This window comes from Gadus morhua, chromosome 21 (genome assembly GCF_902167405.1).
Source record: "Gadus morhua chromosome 21, gadMor3.0, whole genome shotgun sequence".
NCBI lineage: Eukaryota > Metazoa > Chordata > Actinopteri > Gadiformes > Gadidae > Gadus > Gadus morhua.
In genome coordinates this window covers 22,224,286-22,246,416 of record NC_044068.1, presented here as the reverse complement: position 1 = coordinate 22,246,416, position 22,131 = coordinate 22,224,286, and the positions used below count along the sequence as shown (strand labels likewise).

Genomic DNA, 22,131 nt, shown 5'->3' with positions numbered 1-22,131 from the left:
TTAGGTGTTAGGTGTAAGCTGTACCGTTTGGAAACTAATCAATATATCTTGAATATCCAATATATATATCCAATATATCTTTATCTTGAAAATCAAGATAAAGCATTTGTAATCAATTCAGCAGAAGGCAGATGCTAGAAAGGTATGTCTTGAAGTGAACTTTGACCGTATATATGGCCATGTTATCACTATATAGGCACAGCCACATAGACTGACTTAGCTCACAGTTTCATCTACCGACTAACACTGTGCTTCTACTAGAAGTCTGGTTGTACATCAGCATGAACAGGCGTAACTTGAAGAACGTGTTGGTGGTGTCCATCGGGTTCCTCTCCCTGTTCACGGCATATGGCGGCCTTCAGAGTCTGCAGGTAAGGGTGACAAAGATCTTGAATACTTTTTGTAACGATACTAATGCCGTTTTGACATAATTTTTTTAAATAGAAGGAAATTGCAGCCCTTAAACAGCCCGTCGACCCACTGTTTTAGCTGGCATAGATTAGTATGTTGACAATTATGTAAGACTAAGTTACTACGTATAAAACAAATAAGAAAATGGGTTTGGGTTCACTGGCTCTTCTGTCCACTGTTATATATCACTTTTGCTGAAACTATCAATAGGAAGGAAGGGGAACGTGTTATCCCTAAACTAAACCACCCAGCTTTTGGATAGTTAATATTTAAGCTAGTACCATCATTGTGTATAAACAATATAATCAGCTGTGAGGTATGTGAAATGCACCGCACACCGTGGTGTTAAACTCTTAGTGTTTGAGAAGCCCAACGCCCTCCCTCGGCACAGCCATCAACACATATCAGAAACATAGGATTATTCACCAGTCATACCTTAATGACAAATTATAATCTTATTTGAGATAGTTTGATGTAAAATTGCATCATATAAGAAATTGCTTAATTTTTTTGTATTACTATTTTTAGTATTTCTTAATTCAATATTGTATTAATTTGAAACCATACTACAACTTCCAACTCCGTCCAACCCATCTCGACACAGAAGGCATGAACAAATATTCATGTAGAGTCATGAATTACTGTGTTATCCCAGTCTACTCCAATGCAATTTCTGTTCTCTTACTTCCAAATGCCAGTGAACAGTGCCCGCAGCATGAAGAATAATAACATGAAAAAGGGATAATAATGACGAGGGAAAAAAATATGGAATCAATCAATAAAACTGAAACGGATCAAAGCTCCCTCCAAGGTCCTGCAAGGTCCTCTCTTGCACCAATAATGCTCATTTGGAGCACCTTGTTGAAGGTGTTCCATCATGAGACCGAATCGCCTAGGAATGAGGTTTAAAAAGCAAGTGTTTAACAAGCCATCATCTCTTTCCAACCTCTCTTCCTCTAGAGTAGCCTGAATGCAGAGGAGGGGATGGGTGTGGCCTCGCTGAGCGTCATCTATGCCTCCATCATCATCTCCTCCATGTTCCTACCCCCCCTTATGATCAAGAACCTGGGTTGCAAATGGACCATTGTGGTCAGCATGGCCTGCTATGTGTCCTACTCTTTTGGAAACCTCTATCCTGGATGGTAAATATTTGATTCAACTGGATTCGTAAAAATCAAACTATTTATTTTTTGCTAGCTCCAAGAAGCCTTGGACGGCAAGTAGAAATACTACCTTAAAAAAGAAAATCGTTAATTATCATAATTTCCTATTGTTTTCGCCATCTGGCTTGGGATTCAGACTCGCAACCTTTGGGCTACTTGTCTGTTTCTCTAACTTTTGGCTGCCATCCTCCCGAAATGCCTACCAATTACTAACACTAGCACACACTTATAACAGCTTCTATTTCATCCCAGGATCCATGTACATAAGATAGACATGATAAAACATAATCAATAAATAACTAGACATGTTGCCGCTTGTGCATTTTCTGAAGAAAATGCATGTGGTCGCCAAGTTTCGATTCCCTGGGCTGCTTTGAAGCGGACTTGCGATTGATCGTTATTGTTTGTTTGCGTTAATAGTGTTGTCAGTTTAACGCGTTATTAACGGCGTTAACGCAAACCAATTTTAGCGGCATACATTTTTTTATCGCGCGATTAACGCTTTTGGCTTGGCAAACGTTGTCGTTTTTTCACCTGCTGTCTAGCAACAACTAGTCACGTTAGATATATTGCAGAGTTCTTCAAGGAAAGTGATCAAATCCAAAGGATAGCTTTTAACAGTTACTTTAATTAGTAAAGTAATTCGGTATGGTAAACTGACTATGAAGCAAAAGGAGGTTGAAGCATATCTTTGCACGTGCAGAGCGTCTCCCAGCTGACCAAAGTTATATTAACCCTATCCTGTGGGCTGCCAAGAGATTCTGGGGCTGTTTCCTTCGAATCACCCGCTTGAGCACGTCAAGTGGGTGTGTCCTCTGTAGTGGGCGTGGCCGGGGTGACGTAATGGCTTCGGCTTCTTCACCTAACTAAAGGTGATGTCTTCTGTGGTGGAGCAGCCTTCAATAAGGTCTTGCTCCCCTTGTGGCTATGTATAGTATTTACGGCTTATATGTTTGGTCCTGCTTCATAGGGTCTATGTGTGGGTAGCTTAGGTTCTTAAAATACGTAACAGATAAACTATATAAACGACATAAACTAGGCCTACAACACCATACCGGATCTAGCTACACCGGAAACTAAACAACAAGCACGCCGCACAAACTTGTTGGGGCAAGCAAGGATACGGAGCGAGTGAAAAACTCCTTAAAAGTGTGTGTGTGTGTTTTTGTGTCACTCTGTTCCAGCCATAGATAGTATAAAAAAATGGATGTAGCATCTAAGCAGACCTCAGTTATTCCAACTGCATCCAAATCTCTTGGTTTATGTGCGTCGCCAACTTAGTTTGACTCGTTTGGCTCCGCCTCATTTCCTTTAACCAAAAAGGGGGGGGGGGGGGGGGGGGGGGGGCGGGAGATACGCCCATCTAGGTGACGTAAACCGAATTAGCAATTATTCATACATTTTTACCCCCAATAAAATAAAAACTCACCCCCCTCAGTGTTGTCATGGAGATATGAACTAAACATACTGACTAGAATGTTTTTTTGACCAGGCTGTAAATAGGTTTAATAAGACTGTGAAAGTGGCCTATTTAACAAGCGAGTCAACGAAGAATTGCTCCCTTTTGATACCACCTCGTAGTGGCCACCCGGTGCTACTGCAATCTTTGTCACTTCCGCATTGGATGCTGGTATATCTCGCTGTGGTTGGGGCTTGGTTCCAGCCTGCACAAGGGTTCTATAGAGTGGCAAAGTCACGCCCCTTCCGGTAGAGCTCATGGGACCTATGAGATCGAAAAATATGAATGGGTGTCAATGGAGAGAAAATAATTATTTTCTGGTCGCAGTCTTTATATGCCCTGGATTACACATATGTTGTTTGTGGATTAAATTATAATTTTTCATGCAAAGAAAACTAAAAAAATTCGTGAAGAAGTTTGATAATTTTAGGTTTTATGTGAGGCCGCTTTGTGAACTACAGCTCTTCGCTGCTCTCAACGCATATGATATACGTCACCACACCCGCACTTGGAACTCGGCACAGAGATGGCGATCTCTCTGAGTCTTCACATCGGACGGGAATCGAAAGAAAGAACAGCCGTACCTGCTGGAATGGGTACATTCAGGAACAAAACACACCGGCATCTTGAACTAATTGATTGGCACTGAATCGCTGTGAGGATGATTGAGTCTGATGACGTGACGTCACATACGCGACATCAGGCGATGTGTAGTCTTTCTCGTTGTGTTTTCTCTACAGCCTTTATATGGTACTCGCGGCAGCGTCTCTCGCGGCGGCATCTCTGGCTGCGTCGAGACAAACCCGCTGAGGGCCAGGACGGGAAACTGCAGCGCCTGCAGCCATGCCGACATGGCCGGCTGTCAGCGCTCCCATCAGCTCCCTATACATAGCCTGCTGTGCAATGTTCGTTTCCACCAGTTTTTTTTGCAACGCTTCCATTGTTCTCTGGGTAGTCTATTTATTCAACTTGGTGTCATATTCTAATATTCTCCAGCATATGTAGCAGGCTAGTGGGTGTGGGGTTTCCACGCCACCAAGTTGAACAAATAAACCACACAACACAGAGAGCAGTTCCAACTCAGGAATTTATTTTCTGTTTCAATAAAAACCACCAGGGTGGGAAAGGGTCATCCACCTCCATCAGGGTCCAATCCGTAATAAGTCCAATTCAATTTCCACCTCTAATCGGCAGTGGTACAGTACTCCCAGAAGGTCCCACAGATGCTGTCTGTAGTTGGCTTGCCCCAGCTCTCCTGTGTGGTAGCCTGCTCTCCACTTTAAAGGTCCAATGACATGCAATTTTATGTATTCTTTAATATAGGTATTAGTGGGCAACTAACACAGTATTCAAAGACGTTGCCGAAATTCAGCAGAAGAACGTTTATCCGGAAGAGACATGGATTGTACATTTAGTTTTTGTGTGTGCAGAGTTACAGCCACTCCGAGCCAGTCGCACATTGAGCTTCCCCCAAATGCGCTGTTTTGGTGTCTGTAGCTATAATGCAAATGAGGAGGAGAGAGGCGGGTCAAGGAGGAGGGTGGGGGTGTGGCCCTGAGCAGCTTGCAACCATGGTACCATGCGCTCTGTTTACAGTGGATGTATCGCAATGGCGAGGCACACACAGCCTTTAGCTGTGTTCTGTAAATATTCTAGAACACACAGGAGTCCTGGAGCTCTATATCCAAATATTATCATATAGCCTACATAGATATCTATATCATATGATATATATTATCACGGCCAAAAGCTGTGTGAGCCGATATTATGAATCTCACACGACCACGTTGGGTTCTCCGACGTTCCTGGTTCTTCCATGTCCACATCAATGTGAAGTAGACTGAACCGCGACAAGGAGGAGAAAGGGATTGTTGCCGGGCAGCGCTTAGGCACCTCCGCCTCCGGCGGTGGTCCCTCAGCGGGGCTCAAGCGGGAGAGATTCGCCGCCAACAATCCCTTTCTCCTCCATGTCGTGGTTCATGTTCTTGAGTGAGTCAAAGCCAAAGTTCCTTCCCCCCAATTCATTCTCAACCTTGGCTGAGATAACCCCCACTACGAGTCTCGTCGTAGAAATACCAGAGACGAGAGTCCGACGTGTTATGCGCCATAACACCAAAAGCAGAACGGTTATCCAAATAACAAGGAAGTGTACAACACTTGCGTTACAGTCCTGGAGCTCTATATCTAAATAATATCATATAATACATAGATATCTATATCATATAATACATATTATCACCAAAAAGCTGTGTGCGCCTCCAGACGATATTATGAATCACAAACGACTTTGTCGGGTTCTGCGACGTCTCTGGTTCTTCCACTTTCACATCAATCTGTAGTAGACTGAACCTCGCGCTGCCGGCTGCCCGCTGCCGGGCGATGGTGCCTCGCGGCAACCAGCGGCATGTCGCAGTTCATGTACTTCAGCGAGTCAAAGCCAAAGTTCTTTTCCCCCAATTCCTTCTCAACCATGGCTCAGATAACCCCCACGACAGTCTCGTTGTGGAAATACAAGAGACGTCAAAGAACAGACAAGAAACACTTGCGTTACAGTGTGTGTATTCACACACACACATGTGGCGCTCGCACGGTCGTGTCTCATTGGCGGGCTAACATCTCTGGGCGGGCCAGGCAGAGTAAGGGGAGGAGCTTAGATGCTTTATGACGACATAAATAAAGATATTCCAAATCAGTGCGCTTGAGCCTCCATTTTTTCAAAGGCGAGCAGAACAGCTAGGGCTCGTTTAACACTAAACGCAAGTTTTAGCCACTGGGGGACCATAGGCAGGCTAGGGGAACTCATGTTTATGTTAGAAAACCTCATAAAGTGAGATTTTCATGTCATGGGACCTTTAACCCCAAGCACTCCTGCTTAATGATCCTCAGGCCTGCCTTTCTCCCGTGGTCTTATTAATCGCTCCCGGTGGATTGCATGAATAATTTGCGCTACGATATCAACAGGCCATTCATCAAAAGGGCATGCCATTGTGAACACATGAAATCTGCTGTGAACGCGGGTTTAAATACCCTAAACCGGGTTATGTTCCAAACTTAACCTGCGCAAAACCTGCTCCGACCAGGTTTGATTCAGAGCATATGTTTCTATAGTAACTAACATACCGTGTTCATTTTGGAACGGAAAACCTAGGGTTACCGCAAACCCTGGGTTAATTTACCCGGTTATGTGATAAAACCGGCTTTGTGGAATAGCCCTCAGAATGGTTGAAGTCAGTGTATATTCCCCTTTGACTTTCATTATAAAAAATTGCCTGGTGAGCACCTGCAAAAGTTGTTATTGGAAATTGACTGTGATAAAAGATTTTAAGCAATCAATTCTTTTTTTGAGAATTTCCTATTGGGGTTGTCCTTGATGGGCACACCAAGTTGTAAGCCTCTTTCCAACCACACTAATTCTGGTATTAGCTGTATGTAAAACATAAGTAGAGGTAGAGAGAGCAAATGACATTATATAAAAAAGCGTAATACATCTCTGCTCAACAGGTATACACTCATCCCCACGTCTGCAATCCTGGGTTTGGGGGGTTCCCCCCTGTGGTCGGCTAAGTGCACTTACCTGACCATCTCTGGCAACCTGCAGGCTTCCATTGATGGCAAGAAGGGTTCAGACGTTATCAACTCATACTTTGGCATCTTCTTCTTCATCTTCCAGTCGTCTGCGGTCTGGGGCAACCTCATGTCTTCCCTTATCTTTGGACAGGATTCCAATAAAAGTTAGTGTTTACTTATGGTGTCAATTTACTGGCCCACAACGATACACATTGAGCAAAGGTCCATGTTTAAAAAAGGGATGAGGCAGGGTTAAATGACTAGGAAAGTTTAAAAAAAGGTCTTTGATTCATTGCCGTCACAAGTGATGACCTTTGGCCTTTGCTTTCATTTTTGTTGGACATGGCCCAATGGCATTCATGTGTAAAAAATATGTCAGAATATTTCATCTGTGTGATCTACTTTTATACCTACCGGAATCCCGGTAACTAATGGGGATATTGTCTGGAACAATTGTACAGTCTGTTCTACTGATGCTGTTTTTGTTCAGCCCATGCATTTCGAGGGAAACGGGTTTGTTTTTTATTGCAGCTTCCATCTCAGAGGAGATGTTGCAGTACTGCGGAGCAAACGTGTGTGATGTAACCCTCTCCAACACCACCACCCCCAAACCAGAACAGGAGCTTGTCCATATACTGGTGGGATGCTACATTGGTAACACAATTTATTTCATATCTACTTCTGATTTGATTTAAACAATTGATGAATTAAAGTAGAGCTCAACGGATCGGTTAACGGCGGGAAGCTCATGAAAGACAAATTCTTTGGCCTATACGTAGGCTCAACATATACCCCCCCAATTGTATCACCCTCTGCTTCCCCACAGGAGTTGGGATACTGGCTATGATCATAGTGGGGGTGTTCCTGGACAACATTGACCAGGAACAGACCAGACAGTTCAGAGGAAACAGGGAGCCCTTCTGCCAGACTTTCCTTTCCACGTTCAGCCTGCTCAAAGACCGGAGGTTGTTAATGTTGATCCCACTCACCATGTACAGTGGCTTCGAGCAGAGCTTCCTCTCCGGGGAGTACACTAAGGTACGTTCAAGTGCAGAAAGAACAATGCAACAGACTGAACACAGCGCATTAAATAGGTTAGATTCTCTAGTTAACTTTAAGTGGTCACTACAAGCCGATAAGTCAGGTTATTATTCCAATTATGTTAATACGGGCTATTAAGGTGTGCAGTGGGCATCTTTAAATCCATTGCAATCTCAGTTGAATGAATCACAAATTCTATAGACCAAAAATAACAATCCAGAGGATATTCTTAGATCAAAAACAAAGCATTTGACACTCTAAATCATGACATCTGGAAAAAATAAATAAAATAAACTGGAGCGTTACGGAATCAGGGGTATAGCTAGCAAGTTGGATAGGAGTTACTTGAGTAATAGGCAATATTTGTGAAACTTGCTGATTGTTCCTCTATGTGTTTGGACATTGCTTGTGGTGTCCCCCAGGGGTCAGTGTTGAAGCTTGTTTTGTTTGCTGACGATAAAATATATAATTATTATGTATATTTATTTATTTCTTGTGATGATTTACATCAATTAGTAGAGGTGATCAATTTAGAAATGAACAAATTACAATGATGGTTTAATATTAACAAATTATCTTTTGATTGAGCATGCTTAAATGTTATTTGGAAACTGCAGAATAAAGGAACAAATAAAGACACAGAGTGATGGGATAAACATTGAAAGTTTCCTTGGTTTAACAATTGATGAAAAACTGAACTGGAAATCACATACAACATACACTCAAAGGTGCAAATAAGCATTGCAGTATCATATAAAGCTAAACAGGTTCTGGATCATAAATCACTAACCCTAACCCTAACCTCTATTGTCCACTGGTTTCACCTTATTTAAGTTGCTGTACAGAGGTTTGGGGTAATAATTACAAAGGTACATTACATTCACTGTTTATTCTGCAGAAAGGAGCTATACGGACCATCTTCAATGCTGGTTATAGGGATCATACAAACTCATTATTCATAAAGGCCAAAACACTCAAATTGACAGATCTGTTGAATATCAAACTGCACAATACATTTTTAAAACATAAATCAACTACTGGCAATCATTCAATAAAACATAATCGAAAGAGGAGGGAGGTTTTTTTACGGGGATTGTTTAATTTTAAAATGGGAAAGGTGAGTTAGGGATGGGCGATATGGCCTAAAATCCATATTGCGACATACATTGCAACCTATTGCGATAACGATATATATCACGATATATAAATCATAATAGAACCATTTCAGAACAGGTTACATAGACTCTAAGGAAAGCCAAACTGATAAATGTATAAAACAAAAGAAAGAAACTTAGTAGGCCTATGTCGTTTTGAGAACATTTATTGTGCAAAACTGTCATCATACAACATAATGTTGTAGCTGCAGAGACTTTAACAAAGAAAAAAATCTTGTGTCTAATGACGTATACTTCTCTTAATTAAATTAAAACTGGTGGTGTCTTGTTAATAAAGAAACGGATACTGTGAATTAGGGAAATACGTATTAGGCATGGCTATTTTAAATAAAGAAAAATCTTCCAAGTGTGTGCACAGATACTTGATATTAAAACATAAAAGTGCAAAGTGGGCTTCCGGTTTGGCGATGATGCGATAGGCAGCAGTAAAGTAGAGCTCCCGGTCAAAATTAGTAAAAAACTGTGTAAAACTCCTCAAATTATCTGAATAGGACATGGATAAGAATACAAGGGGTCAAGAGAAAGACAAAAGGCTTAATATGCCAAAACCCGAATCACAAAGTAAGAAAAAGATGACGACGATGTCAAAGGAAACCAACGAGGGCCTCGTGCTAACAGCCAGCGCTGACAATGACGAGCAACCTAGCTGGGTGGCTGCGTTTCAAACAAGCATGCAGACCACCCTGGCTTGTATGCAAGTTAAAATTGACGCTGGCAGGCAAAATATGGAAACCAAACTGGACAAGATAAGTAAGCAAATGGATGATGCTCTGAAAGGAGTTCGAGACGAGATGGCAAGATTGAGAGAAGAAATGGGTCAAATCAGAACGGAGACGACGCGGAGCCTGGAGAGCTGCAGGGAGGAAACGAGCGGCAGAATCGCACGTGTTGAGGTGGATATTCGTGATCAACGGAAAGACATGGGATTGGTAGAGGAACGTGTGGGAGAGACAGAAGAATGGAACACCGAGGCTCAGGACGTTATCACGACTCTGATTGAACAACAGTCCAAACTTCAGGAAAAACTGACTGACCTCGAAGGACGATCCAGAAGAAACAACATCCGTGTTTGGGGTGTGAAAGAAGGGCTTGAGGGGGCCTCGACCAAAAAATACATTGACGAGCTAATTCACAAGGAGCTAGATGTACCTGTTGGTGAGGAGCTTCAGATCCAAAGAGCACACAGGGCTCCAGCCCCCAGACCAGCTGAAAACAAACCAGCCAGAGCAATCATTGTGAACTTTCTGAGCTTTGATGACAAAGAGAGCATTCTCAAGACGGCGTGGAAGAAGAACGTGCAGGTGTCCGGGCAACGAGTCACATTCGATCATGATTATTCTGCGGAGATTGCAGCCAAGCGTCGGGACTACGCTGGTCTTAAAAGGATTCTCAAGGAAAAAGGTCTCCGGTTCCAATCACCCATGGCCACGCTGAGGATCCACTGGGGCGACGGAACCAAGATCTACAACAACCCACAGGAGGCTGCCAGGGCGATGCGACAGAAAGGATTGGAGGTACCAGTTCGGAGAGAGGAAAGACCTACGCTGCTGCAGAGAGCCGAGGCAATACGCAAGTGGACCAGGGTCGGGAGACGAGAGCGCGGAGATCCCCCCAGTACGCGAACAACGAGGGACCCGAACTGAGGATAATCAATGAGTGACGGGATGGGAGCGAGTCCTATTGCTTACCATCCCCGACTTGAGGCTTCTATGGGTGAGTAGGAAATTGACTATAAATCGCAAGTGCACATTCTATTTTGTAGGATAACATATATAAAGGACACCAAGCGATTAACACAAAGGTAAATTGACCTACGACCGAGTGCAAGGGATATCTTCTTATAGATGACCTCAATGTTATTTGATCTGGCTTTGTTGGCCATAATGTTCAGACTATTTGATGAATTTGACTCCGAAACAAGTTTTGACCGGGAGTTACGGAGTTTAATAATGTTGGACAATCTTAGTGAGCTTGGGAGACCCATAGCATTGGACGTCTTCGCCACTAGGGGGGGCCCATCCACTAGGGATGGATTTACCCCCTGCCCTCCAACAGGGAGAAGAGGAATAGTTTACCGATCCTCGTTTAACTTGGGAGACCGAACCATGTTCTTTTGCTTTGGTTTGGTTTTTGGTTTGTGTGAGTTTAGCGGTTGCTGCTGATTTATTATTTGTGACTCTTGACATGTGGGGAGCTGATGAAGGACACTCTGAGAAACTGTACAATGGATAGGGGTTTGCAAATGGTGTCTTTGAATGTTAATGGAATGAACAACCCAGTCAAAAGAGCCAAGGTGTTAGCAAAATTTAGGAAGGAGGGGACCGTGGTCATATTTCTGCAAGAAACTCACCTGTCGTCCCAAGAGCATGACAAATTAAAACGGTTTGGATATGATAATACATTCTACAGCTCATTCAAACAGACCAATAGGAGAGGAGTGGCCACCCTAATCAAGAATTCTGTGAAATTTGACTTAACTAAGGAGATAAGTGATAAGGAGGGGAGGTATGTGATGGTTAAAGGGAAGATGGAAGGGCAAATGGTCACGTTACTCAATATCTATGCACCACCGGATAGTGATAGAAAATTCTTTAAGACTATATTTGATATCATAGCGGAGGAATCAGAAGGTACTCTTATCTGCGCAGGGGACTTCAATGTGACACTCGATCACAAATTAGACACCACTAGTACCAACAGGAGCAGGGCATGTATCAGTAGGTACGTAAACCTACAACTGTCAGAACTAGGAATTGTGGATGTGTGGAGAGATATGCATTTACTGGACAGGGATTACACTCATTACTCGCACAGATATTCGACCTACTCCAGGATTGATTACTTTTTTATGACGACAGGGGACCGACACAGGGTGGAGGACTGCAGAATAGGGGTAACGGACCTATCCGATCATAGTGCTATATACCTGACGGTGGACTTGAACAGCAGGAGGAGAAAGACTGAGTGGAGAATGAATGTAGGACTATTAAACAATAAGGATTTGGTAGAAGGGATAAGGCGAGATATAACTAGATACAGAGAGGAGAATGATAATGGGGAAGTGGACCCGACTATTTTGTGGGATGCACTAAAGTCAGTAATAAGAGGGAAGTTAATAGCACAAACATCTCTCCTCAAACGAACCAGACTGGAGCTCTATCAAAACTTAATCGGACAACTTAAAAAACTGGAAAAACATCACCAAGAACTGAAAACCATCGAGACGCTAAAGAGGGTTAAGGAAGTCAGAGGAAAGATCGATCAGATACTATTGACAGAAGTAGAGAAGAAGGCCAGATTTGTGAAGCAGTCTTATTATGAGGGAGGGCCGAAGGCAAGTAAATTATTAGCCAGAAGAATAAAGATGCAACAAAAGTTAAACACTGTACACAAAATTAGGGATCCCACGACTGATGAGCTAGTAAGAGAACCAGAGGACATAGAGAGGGTGTTTGTCGATTACTATAAAGCGTTATACACACAACCCACAGCAGCAGAGCCAGATAGGATGAAGGATTTTTAGAAGGACTGGAACTGCCATCAATAGGAAGAATACGGAATGACCTCCTGACCTCAGCTATAACAGAAGAGGAATTAGAGGAAGCAATAGGTAGAATGAAAAATGGCAAGACAGCAGGTAGCGATGGATTTCCATCAGAGTTCTATAAGGTATTCAGACAGGAGCTGAACCCAATATTGATGGCATCATTAAGGTATACGATGAAGGAGGGCAAAATTCCCCCCTCTTGGAAAGAAGCTAACATTACCACGATCCTAAAAGAAGGGAAGGACAAAGACCTATGCAGTAGTTTCAGACCAATATCCATACTTAATGTAGATTATAAAATATACACCTCAATACTGTCAAAGAGGTTTGGGACATTCATGCCCGATGTGGTCGATGAGGGTCAGACTGGATTTATAAGAGGAAGGCAAGCACAGGACAACATAAGGAAGGCTATTCACATTGTGGATGAGACGCAGAGGAGCGGAGAGAGTGCGGTCCTGGTGAGTTTAGATGCTGAAAAGGCCTTTGACTGTGTAAACTGGACATACCTTTTCATCGTGTTAGAAAAGTTAGGATTCAATGATAGTTCAGTTAAATGCATCAAAGCATTGTACCAGGAACCGACCGCAAGAGTGAGGGTGAATGGGAGTCTATCGGATAGGTTTATATTAGGTCGATCGACTCGACAGGGCTGCTGCTTATCACCCACTCTCTTCGCTATCTTCATGGAGCCCTTGGCCCAAGCAATTAGACAACACCAAGACATCAGGGGAGTAGAGATAAGAGGGTCAGAGCATAAATTGGGTCTATTTGCGGACGACCTGCTGGTATACATAACGCAACCAGACGTAAGTTTTCCGGCTTTGATGGGCTTACTACAGGAATATGGATACTATTCAGGGTATAAAATTAATGTGACGAAGACACAGATCTTGACGTTAAATTACTCACCTCCGAAAAGGCTCAAAGAAAGTTTCAAAATCATATGGGACTCAGACGAAATGAAATACCTGGGGGTATACATCCAAAAGGAATAGACAAATTATACAACGCAAATTATTTACGCACCAACCAAGAAATAAACAAGGATCTGAGGAGGTGGTCACTTATCAACCTAGATTTTAGCTCAAGGATAGAAGTGGTCAAAATGAACATGCTGCCAAGACTGCTGTATCTATTCCAGTCTCTACCTATACAGATACCACAAAATCAATTCAGGGAGTGGGATAAATTGATATCTCGTTTTATTTGGGGAGGGAAAAGACCAAGGGTTAGATTTACAACTATGCAGTTGCCCAAAGAGAGGGGGGGATTGGCAGTGCCCAATCTCGAGGACTATTATTATGCAGCGCAGCTCAGGGCGGTGATATGTTGGTGCGATTCACATTATGAAGCCAGTTGGAGGTTCATAGAAACGGGAGGGCTAACAGGGAGGGAGGGCCTTCAGATCCAGACAATGTTAGGGGATAGGGAACGTTTTAGGACACAGGGGAAATTATTGGATACAATCACTAGATTCACTTTAGACATCTGGAACACTGTAATTAAGAGGTATAAACTGGAAAAGGAAACCAAGGTTCTTAGATGGCTGGCTCATGACAGTAGGTTTCAACCAGGGAAAGATGATTGGAATTTTAAGAGATGGGAGGTTAGGGGTATCACGGCAATATGTACTATAATGGATAAAGGGGTGATACAAACTTTCCAGTGTCTTAAGGACAAGTTTGATTTGGGGGGCAGAGACTATTATAGATATATACAGGTGAAAGATTATTATGATAAGGAAATAAAAATAGACAAATCTGTAGGACGGAACTCGCTGATTCAATTGGTGATTAATGCATACGAAGGGAGGAAAGTGAGGGCCATTTCAGCTTTATACCAAGCACTGCATGAAAACAGGGGAAACTCAACAAATTATATCAAGGATAAGTGGGATAGAGAATTGGAGATAGAGATGACCGAGGAGGAATGGGAAAATGTATGTAGGATTCAGCACTCGGCCACGGCTTCGAGGTTGTGGAGGGAGTTTGGTTGGAAGAATGTCATCCGGTTCTTCATAACACCAAAAGTGAAGGGGATGTATACACCAGAACATAATGACTGCTGGAGACAGTGTGGCCAGGTTGGGGCTGACCATACGCACATATTTTGGAAATGCCCCAAGTTGAAGGTGTACTGGGAAGAAATATGGGGGATATTGAAGAAGATCCTGGGTTATGGAGTGCCTATGACTGGATTGGTGCTGTATTTGGGGAATCTGACGGAGATGAACGTACAAGCTGGAGATCTTTATTTGGTCAAAATCTTGCTTGTCGCTAGTCGGAAAGCTTTAACTAGAGCATGGTACAAGGTTGAGCCACCTACAAAAGAACAGTGGTTGAGTGTAGTAGAGGAAATATATGATATGGAAAGGTTCACGTTTATACTGAGGGTGCAAGGGGGGAAACTTGACTCGAGATGGGTGAAATGGATTGAGTATAAGAGAGAGGAACAAATGTAACGTTTATAGGACACCGCACGACCATGAAGCCTGCAAGAGATGTTATGTAAATAAGGAGTAGCTCACATGTCACACTGTCATTTTTTCATTTTTTTTTTTTATTTTTTTTTTTTTATTTTCTATTATTATTTTATTTTTTATTTATATTATTATTTCTGTTTAGTTATTCCGTTTTCTGTTTTATTCAATGGAACTGTGATTATCTGTAATTTGCAAAAATGCCAATAAAAATGTAAGTAAAAAAAAAAAAAAAAGTGCAAAGTGAACGCATACAATTTTTAAATGAACATGAAATGAGGACAATCACCAGCTCCTCCGTTTTAGCCATATTTGCTTAGATGACGATGATGCGTTGTAGCCGGTTACAGCTCATGGCTCTTTAAATTTTGCGTGTCGTGGATGATGCGTTGCAGCCGGTTGCAGCTCGTGGCTCTTTAAATTTTGCGGGTCGCGGACGATGCTTTGCAGCCGGTTGCAGCTCGTGGCTCTTTAAATTTCGCGGGTCACGGATGATGCGATGCAGCTGGTTGCAGCTCGTGGCTCTTTTTAAATTTCACGGGTCACCGACGATGCGTTGCAGACGGTTGCAGCTCGTAGCTCTACCCATGACCCGCTCTTTATATTTCACGGGTCATGGATAGATCGCGTCAAACATGCATTATCGCGATAGAGCAATATAACTAAAATCTCTATCGTAGGCCATTAGAGGTAGAGAGGTAGGCCATTTTTATCGTTTATATCGTATATCGTTTATATCGCGCATTCCTAAGGTGAGTACAACCGAAAAAAGGTTTTTGTGTTGTCTGTGGAGTAAAACAAAGTGGAACAGGGAGCAGGAAGAGCTCAAGCAATGTCCAAGCATGAAACTATTCACATAGTGGTTTAAGGAAGTTACTGCAGGGTGCAAGGATGAAGGGCTTGGATTATCATTGGCTGATAATTGTTTATTGTTTATTTATTTAGTTTGTTGTTGTTGTTGTTTTTATTAATTGTTTCGGAATTCCTGAACGGAATTATAGTTTTGATGCTAAAATTATCAATAGTGAGATAATATATATATATATATATATATATATTCATAAAGGTTTACATTTTTTGAGAAATGTGCAAGAAATTATAGTATATATTTGATCTGAACAGTAATAGATTTAATATATTTGGATGCGTAAAAAAAATAATGATAATAATAAATGAAAATATTATTAATAATAATAATAATAATAATGATATTTATGAGTAAGGAAGCTTAAATACGTTGAATTTTGGAGAAGGGAGGGATTAAATATTTTTAATCTTCCCGCTCCTTTTCCAATCCGCAAGTATTTGTGTCATTTATCAATTAAGTAATTTCAATAAATATCCTCTTTTTTTTACGATGTATTACTGCACACATCTTTAGTTAAAGCTTAAATGATAGTTAGACAGTTACGGTCATGAATTATTCGCCTCCAGCATAGCAATTCTATCTGGCAATGATTGTTTCTTAATTTAATAAATCTATCTATAGACAGTATATTGATATAAATATAATTAACTTTGAAAATGACCTTATGTATATCAAGTTTGACAAGCTGAGTCTAACCCTACATTCAGAAACATATATATTAATTTGCTCAAACTTCAAATATTTCTATTTGTCCATTTCAGAACTATGTAACTTGTGCCTTGGGAATACATTATGTTGGCTATGCAATGATCTGCTTTGGAGCTACAAATTCAGTCTGTTCCTTTGCCTTTGGAAAGCTGGCAGAGTACACAGGCAGAGCTCCACTTTTCTTCTTGGGTAAGTTGTTTCACAAAGAATGTTAGTTTGATTTATAATGTCATCGTTCCAAATTGAATATATGCACTATTGATATTATTTGGTCTTCAATAGGTATGCTATTGCACATTTCTAATAGTCTTTGTAATTAATTAATAACTCATTATTTGAGTTTGACTAATGTAGCATTATAAATGGAATGGTCATTTATTTGTGTTAAGACTGCATACTTCTCTGTAATTTCCTTATTTCTCTTTATCGTTAACGATGATAGGATTCATCTTGAATGTTATTTTGCAGCGGCCCTGACAAACCTCTCCTGTATCCTGGCTCTCTTGTTCTGGAAACCAGATCCTGGCCAGCTGCCTCTGTTCTTCGTGTTCCCAGGTCTTTGGGGCATGGCAGACGCCATTTGGCAAACCCAAACAAACGGTAGCCTTAAATCTCTCAATCTGTTCAATTTAAATTATAAGCTTTAATTTTCAAACTCAGAAAAATCCTTGCACACATAGGGAATGTTTAGTCTGTCAACAACAGTATTGGGTAAATCTATTTGGGCAGAGGCAATGTGAAAATGAGCAATGGGCTCCATCCCTACGCTGGAGATAGAAGCCAGAAGCTTACATACTATGGCCCTCAAGGCGACTGCCAAGCCTGAGGTTTGCAGAACCTCAGGCTCCAAACCCAGCTTTGCCAGATGTAATTGCTTTGCTGCTATGCTGGAGGCGAATAAGTCATGACCGCACCAATGTAAAATATAACTGTTCTGTCTGTATACAGGTACATCTCAATGAAAAATATTGTGGAAATTTTTTATTAATTTCAATAAATCAATTTAAAAAGTGAAACTTACACAATACACCAACAGTGAAATATTTCAAGCCTTTGTTTGCATAAATCTTGATGATTATGCGTTACAGCTCATGAAATCCCAACATTCAGTATCTAAGAAAATTTGAATATGACATAAGACCAGTAAAAAATAAGATTTTTAACACGGAAATGTTGACCTTCTGAAAAGTATGTTCTTGTATGTTCACTCAGTACTTGATTGGGGCTCCTTTTGCATCAATAACGCTGCGTACACACTGCATCTGTCCGTTGACTGATCTCATTGACTTTGCATGGGGCGCTCTCGAAATACATTGTAGGTCCGTCCGTTCTGTCTGCTCCGTTGCATGTGTGAAAAAGTTGAGCATTTCTTTAATTTTCAGGCAGCAATAGATCCGTCGGCCAATCAGATTGTGTCCCCAATACATTAGACACGCCCTCTGTCATCCGCCGACGGATGTGTGCAGTGTGAACGCGGCGTTACTGCATCAATGCAGAGTGGCATGGAATCGATCAGCCTTTTACCCTACTAAGGTGTTATGGAAACCCAGGTTGCTTCGACAGTGGCCTTCAGCTCGTCTGCAATGTTCGGTCTCTCATCTCCCTCTTGACAATACCCCATACATTTTCTATGGGGTCAGATAAGTAGAGTTTGCTGGCCAATCAAGCACACTAATCCTATGGTCATTAAACCAGGTTTTGGTACTTTTGGCAGCGTGGGCAGGTGCCAAGTCCTGCTTGACTTTAGACTTGGTAAACACAGCTCCACAAATCATCACTGACTGTGGAAACTTCACACTGGACTTAAAGCAACTTTGATTCTGTGTGCCCCTCCATTCTTCCTCCAGACACTGGGACCTTGATTTCCAAATGAAATGAGCAACAGATCACTGAGCGACAGATCAGGGCCCCGTTTCCCGATATCGATGGATCTTCGCTCGTAAGATCATTCTCTCGATGGATCTTTCGAACCATCGATAATTTCTTTGGAGCGTTTCCCGAAACTCCTCTTAACGTGAACGCGCATTCGCTGCACTCACGACGATTGTAGGTTTGTACCTGTCCACTGACATGGTGCTGAAACGGGCTATGACGCAGGGGGAGACGCAGGAATGTCGGAGGAAAATGGGGTTAAGGGTTAAAATATCTCCCCATCAAGGCCAACCGCAGAGTAGCCTACGAAAAGAATAGATTGCAATAATATGAATGCTAAAGATATTAAAACACAATTGATTAAGCCTAGGCCGACAGATATATCAGTCCTAATCCTGAGTGCACGATCGGGAGGTGGAAGTTGGAAGGTGGAAGTCCAGCGGAGGGCTCCAGTTTTCGCCGGCCAAGTCATGCGCTGTGATATGTGTGACAGCTATGTTGCACAACATTGCAGCTAAGGCTGGGGTAGCTTTGGTTGAAACGGAGGACATTGAGGACGATGACAAAGAGGAAGATCGGTGTGAGGACGGCCTCCCTCGTAACTACGCGGCTGGTTTTCATGCACGTCGAAGAGTGATTGAGACTTTTTTTTAACCCCCTCCACCCTTCCACATGTCACTAAACATTCCCGTCAACGTGACCAATCCCCACCATATCCCAGCCTTTTGCCTGCTCCTTTGCATTTCTTTAATATTTTTATAATTAATATTTCCATTATCTTTTTTTTTTCTTTTTTTTTTACATTATTTTAGGCTACGTTTTATGAGTAGCCTATGTCAGTCTGCACAAATCCCGCCCACTTTCTCTCACACATTTTAAGTGCCCTGCCTGCTCAAACATTTCCTGGACTGTCTCTCTCAAACTAAGAACATAATGGCCCACATTAGGCTCAGACGCACGTGATACACCATTACCAATGTGTTATAATAAAATGCATCCAATACTAGGAATGTCCGCTGGTTACGCCACTGAGGCTATAGTAGGCTAACGAGGCTCTTAGCGTCCTACGAGTACCCTGGAGCACTCGTTAGCTACGAGCGTTTTCAAGACGTTCGTTACCAAAGATGCTTTCGGGAAACGGTGAGAAAACTGTACAATGCTCGTACGACCCACTCTGCGATCCACTTAGGCTAAAGATGCTTTCGAGAAACGGGGCCCAGTCCTCTTAGCCTAGGTAAGATGCTTCTGATGTTGTCTCGGACTTAGGAGTGGCCTAACATGAGGAATGCGACAGTTGTAGTAGCCCATGTCCATGTGATGCACTGACTCCTGCCTCAGTCCACTCCTTGTGCAGCTCTCACACATCTTTGAATGGCCCTTTGACAATCCTCTCAGGGCAGTGGTTATCCCTGATGCTTGTGCAGCTTTTTCTGCCACACTTTCTCCTTCCACTCAACTTTCTATGAATATGCTTGGAAACTCTGTGAACAGCCATCTTCTTTAGCGATGACCTTTTGAGGCTTAGCCTCCTTGTGGAGGGTGTCAATGACTGTCTTCTGCCCAACTGCCATGATTGTGAAGCCTACTTAACCAGACTGAGAGACAACAAAAGATTCAGGAATTTTTTGCAGGTATTTTGGGGTAAGTAGCTGATTAGAGTGTGACACCTTGAGCTTACGATATTGAACTTTTTCACAATATTCAAACTTAGTGAGATGCAGAATTTTGGGTTTTCATGATCTGTAAGCCATATTCATCAAGATTAATACAAATAAAGGCTTTAAATATTGAAATATGAATCTATAAAATTTGTTTTTCACTTTTAAAATTGAATTATTGTATAACAATTGAATTTGAGGGTAACTCTGGAATAGGGTTACATGCCTGTATGTTAAAAAATACGAGTAGCTCAGTCGGCTGTGATTGGTCAGCACGACCACTCGGCTGCGATTGGTCAACAGATTGTTTAGGCAGATTCACACCCCGAGCTGTTTCACACACTTATTGAGGGGCATTCTCGGTGGGAGCGAATGCTCCCCCTGGCTCAGACTTAGATTTCAAGCTTAGCAGATGTAACATATTGTACGTGACTTGATAAATACATTGATACATCTTCCAAATGTGAGGTGCAGCTTGAGATTAAGGTAATGTCTCCCTGCCGATCTATAATTAGGACTAAAATAGTTGTGGAAACACTGTAGATACAGAATTAGGCGATGCTAGGTTGTGTCGGTCCTCGCACGTGAGCAGCATAGTTGTCGTTGCATGTTGTGGCAATCTCGTTTGTTTTAGTCCCCAGTTATTTTATAAGTGTACGAGAAGCTTAACTCTCTCTTGGACACGCCTCATTTGCCAGGGAAGACGAGCATGCCCCTCGAATTAACCATTTTGATTAATTCGATGGGCTTGCTCATCTTCTATTTAATTGCCTAAAAACACAATGTATTTAGGGAATTCAATTAGATTGAGTTTCACACACACATTTTAGAACTCGTTCTCCAGGGAACAATCAGAAGTCCATCCAGCAGACAAATTGCCAATATCAGGATCTTGCTAAAGTGCTTGACTGACAATTGACCCTTATTCTTAGAGTTCCTTGTTGGGTTGAAACAGCCTCGAGCATAAGGGATTCTTATTATTGATGCCTGGGCGATAGGAAAAACTTATTACAAAATGGCTTAAGAACAAGGCCCACGGAGCCTGGTGAGGATTAAGACGTTTAGCCTTTTGGAGCTACTCCAGGTTCTGGTGGTCTGTCAACACCATGAAAGGATGTTGGGCCCCTTCCAACTAATGTCACCATTCTTCAAGTGCCATCTTCCCTGCCATTCACATCATAACTGGCCTCTTTGAATGTAAGGCGTTTTGAAAATAAGGTAATGATACCATCAACACAGCTCTGAGACAAGATTGCTCCTACGCCCACATCAGAAACAATCACATCAACAATGATGGGTAGTGAAGGATCAGGCAGTGTTGGATTAGACAAAGAGGAGAAAAATTGCTTGAGATTCCAGAATGCCTAGTCTGCTTCAGGAGTCCACATGAGATGCTCTATTCTTCTACCTTGGTGCTTGAAGCTAAAACCTTTGAAGAACATCAGACAGAATTTTGCAAATCCAAAGAATCTCTGCAGCTTGTTAACAGTTTTGGGCCAGTTCCTAACAGCACGCGGCTGTGGATCCATTTGACCCTTCTTAAGCATGAAACCAAGAAATTGCACATCAGTGACATGAAACTTGCACTTCTTCGGTTTCACACTCTGCCTTCAACAAATGGTAGGCATTGTTCAGGTCCACCTTAGAGAAAATATTGTGTTGTGTTGTAGTTGTGCTGGTGGTGTATACAGGGATCCTCCACGAGCTGGAGAGGTGAAGGAACATGTACATCTAATGGCGAAGGCAACCTTAAAGAAATCATTCAAAGCCTTCCATTCACGTCAGGGAAGAGATCAGCCCATGTCGAGGACTGGTGCCTGGCAAAAGCTTGATGGAGCAGTCATATGGTCTATGGAGAGGGAGTGTAGATGCTCTATTCTTGCTAAATACCTCCTTCAGGTCAAGATACTCGATGGGTACATGGATTTACTCAGGATAGATCAGTCTACTAGCCTACCCAGTAGGACTGTAGCAAACTATGCTCATTTATCTGTCACACATCTAGGTGGACACGCCCACCTGTGATGTCATAAGGGGCAGATATCCAAAACGGCTTGTAACGGCTGATCACACCACACCTGGTGGCATTACATGGGACCTTTAACACACATATGATGTGCGGCAACTGTGGTTCTATTTAATGATATACGCAATACATTATAAACATTATTTCTTATCAG

At 42.2% G+C, this 22,131-nt stretch overlaps 1 protein-coding gene across 1 annotated transcript in view; it reads left to right on the top strand.

Moving 5' to 3' along the window:
* The first annotated feature begins 211 nt into the window (after window positions 1–211).
* Window positions 212–22,131, top strand: part of unc93a (unc-93 homolog A) — a 35,307-nt gene continuing 13,387 nt past the window's right edge. Inside the window, 7 exon segments of the mRNA XM_030345949.1 lie at window positions 212–371; window positions 1,372–1,553; window positions 6,535–6,764; window positions 7,132–7,254; window positions 7,427–7,638; window positions 16,475–16,610; window positions 16,890–17,021. Of these exon segments, the coding sequence (XP_030201809.1) occupies window positions 282–371; window positions 1,372–1,553; window positions 6,535–6,764; window positions 7,132–7,254; window positions 7,427–7,638; window positions 16,475–16,610; window positions 16,890–17,021 (1,105 nt within the window). The 5' untranslated portion in view covers window positions 212–281.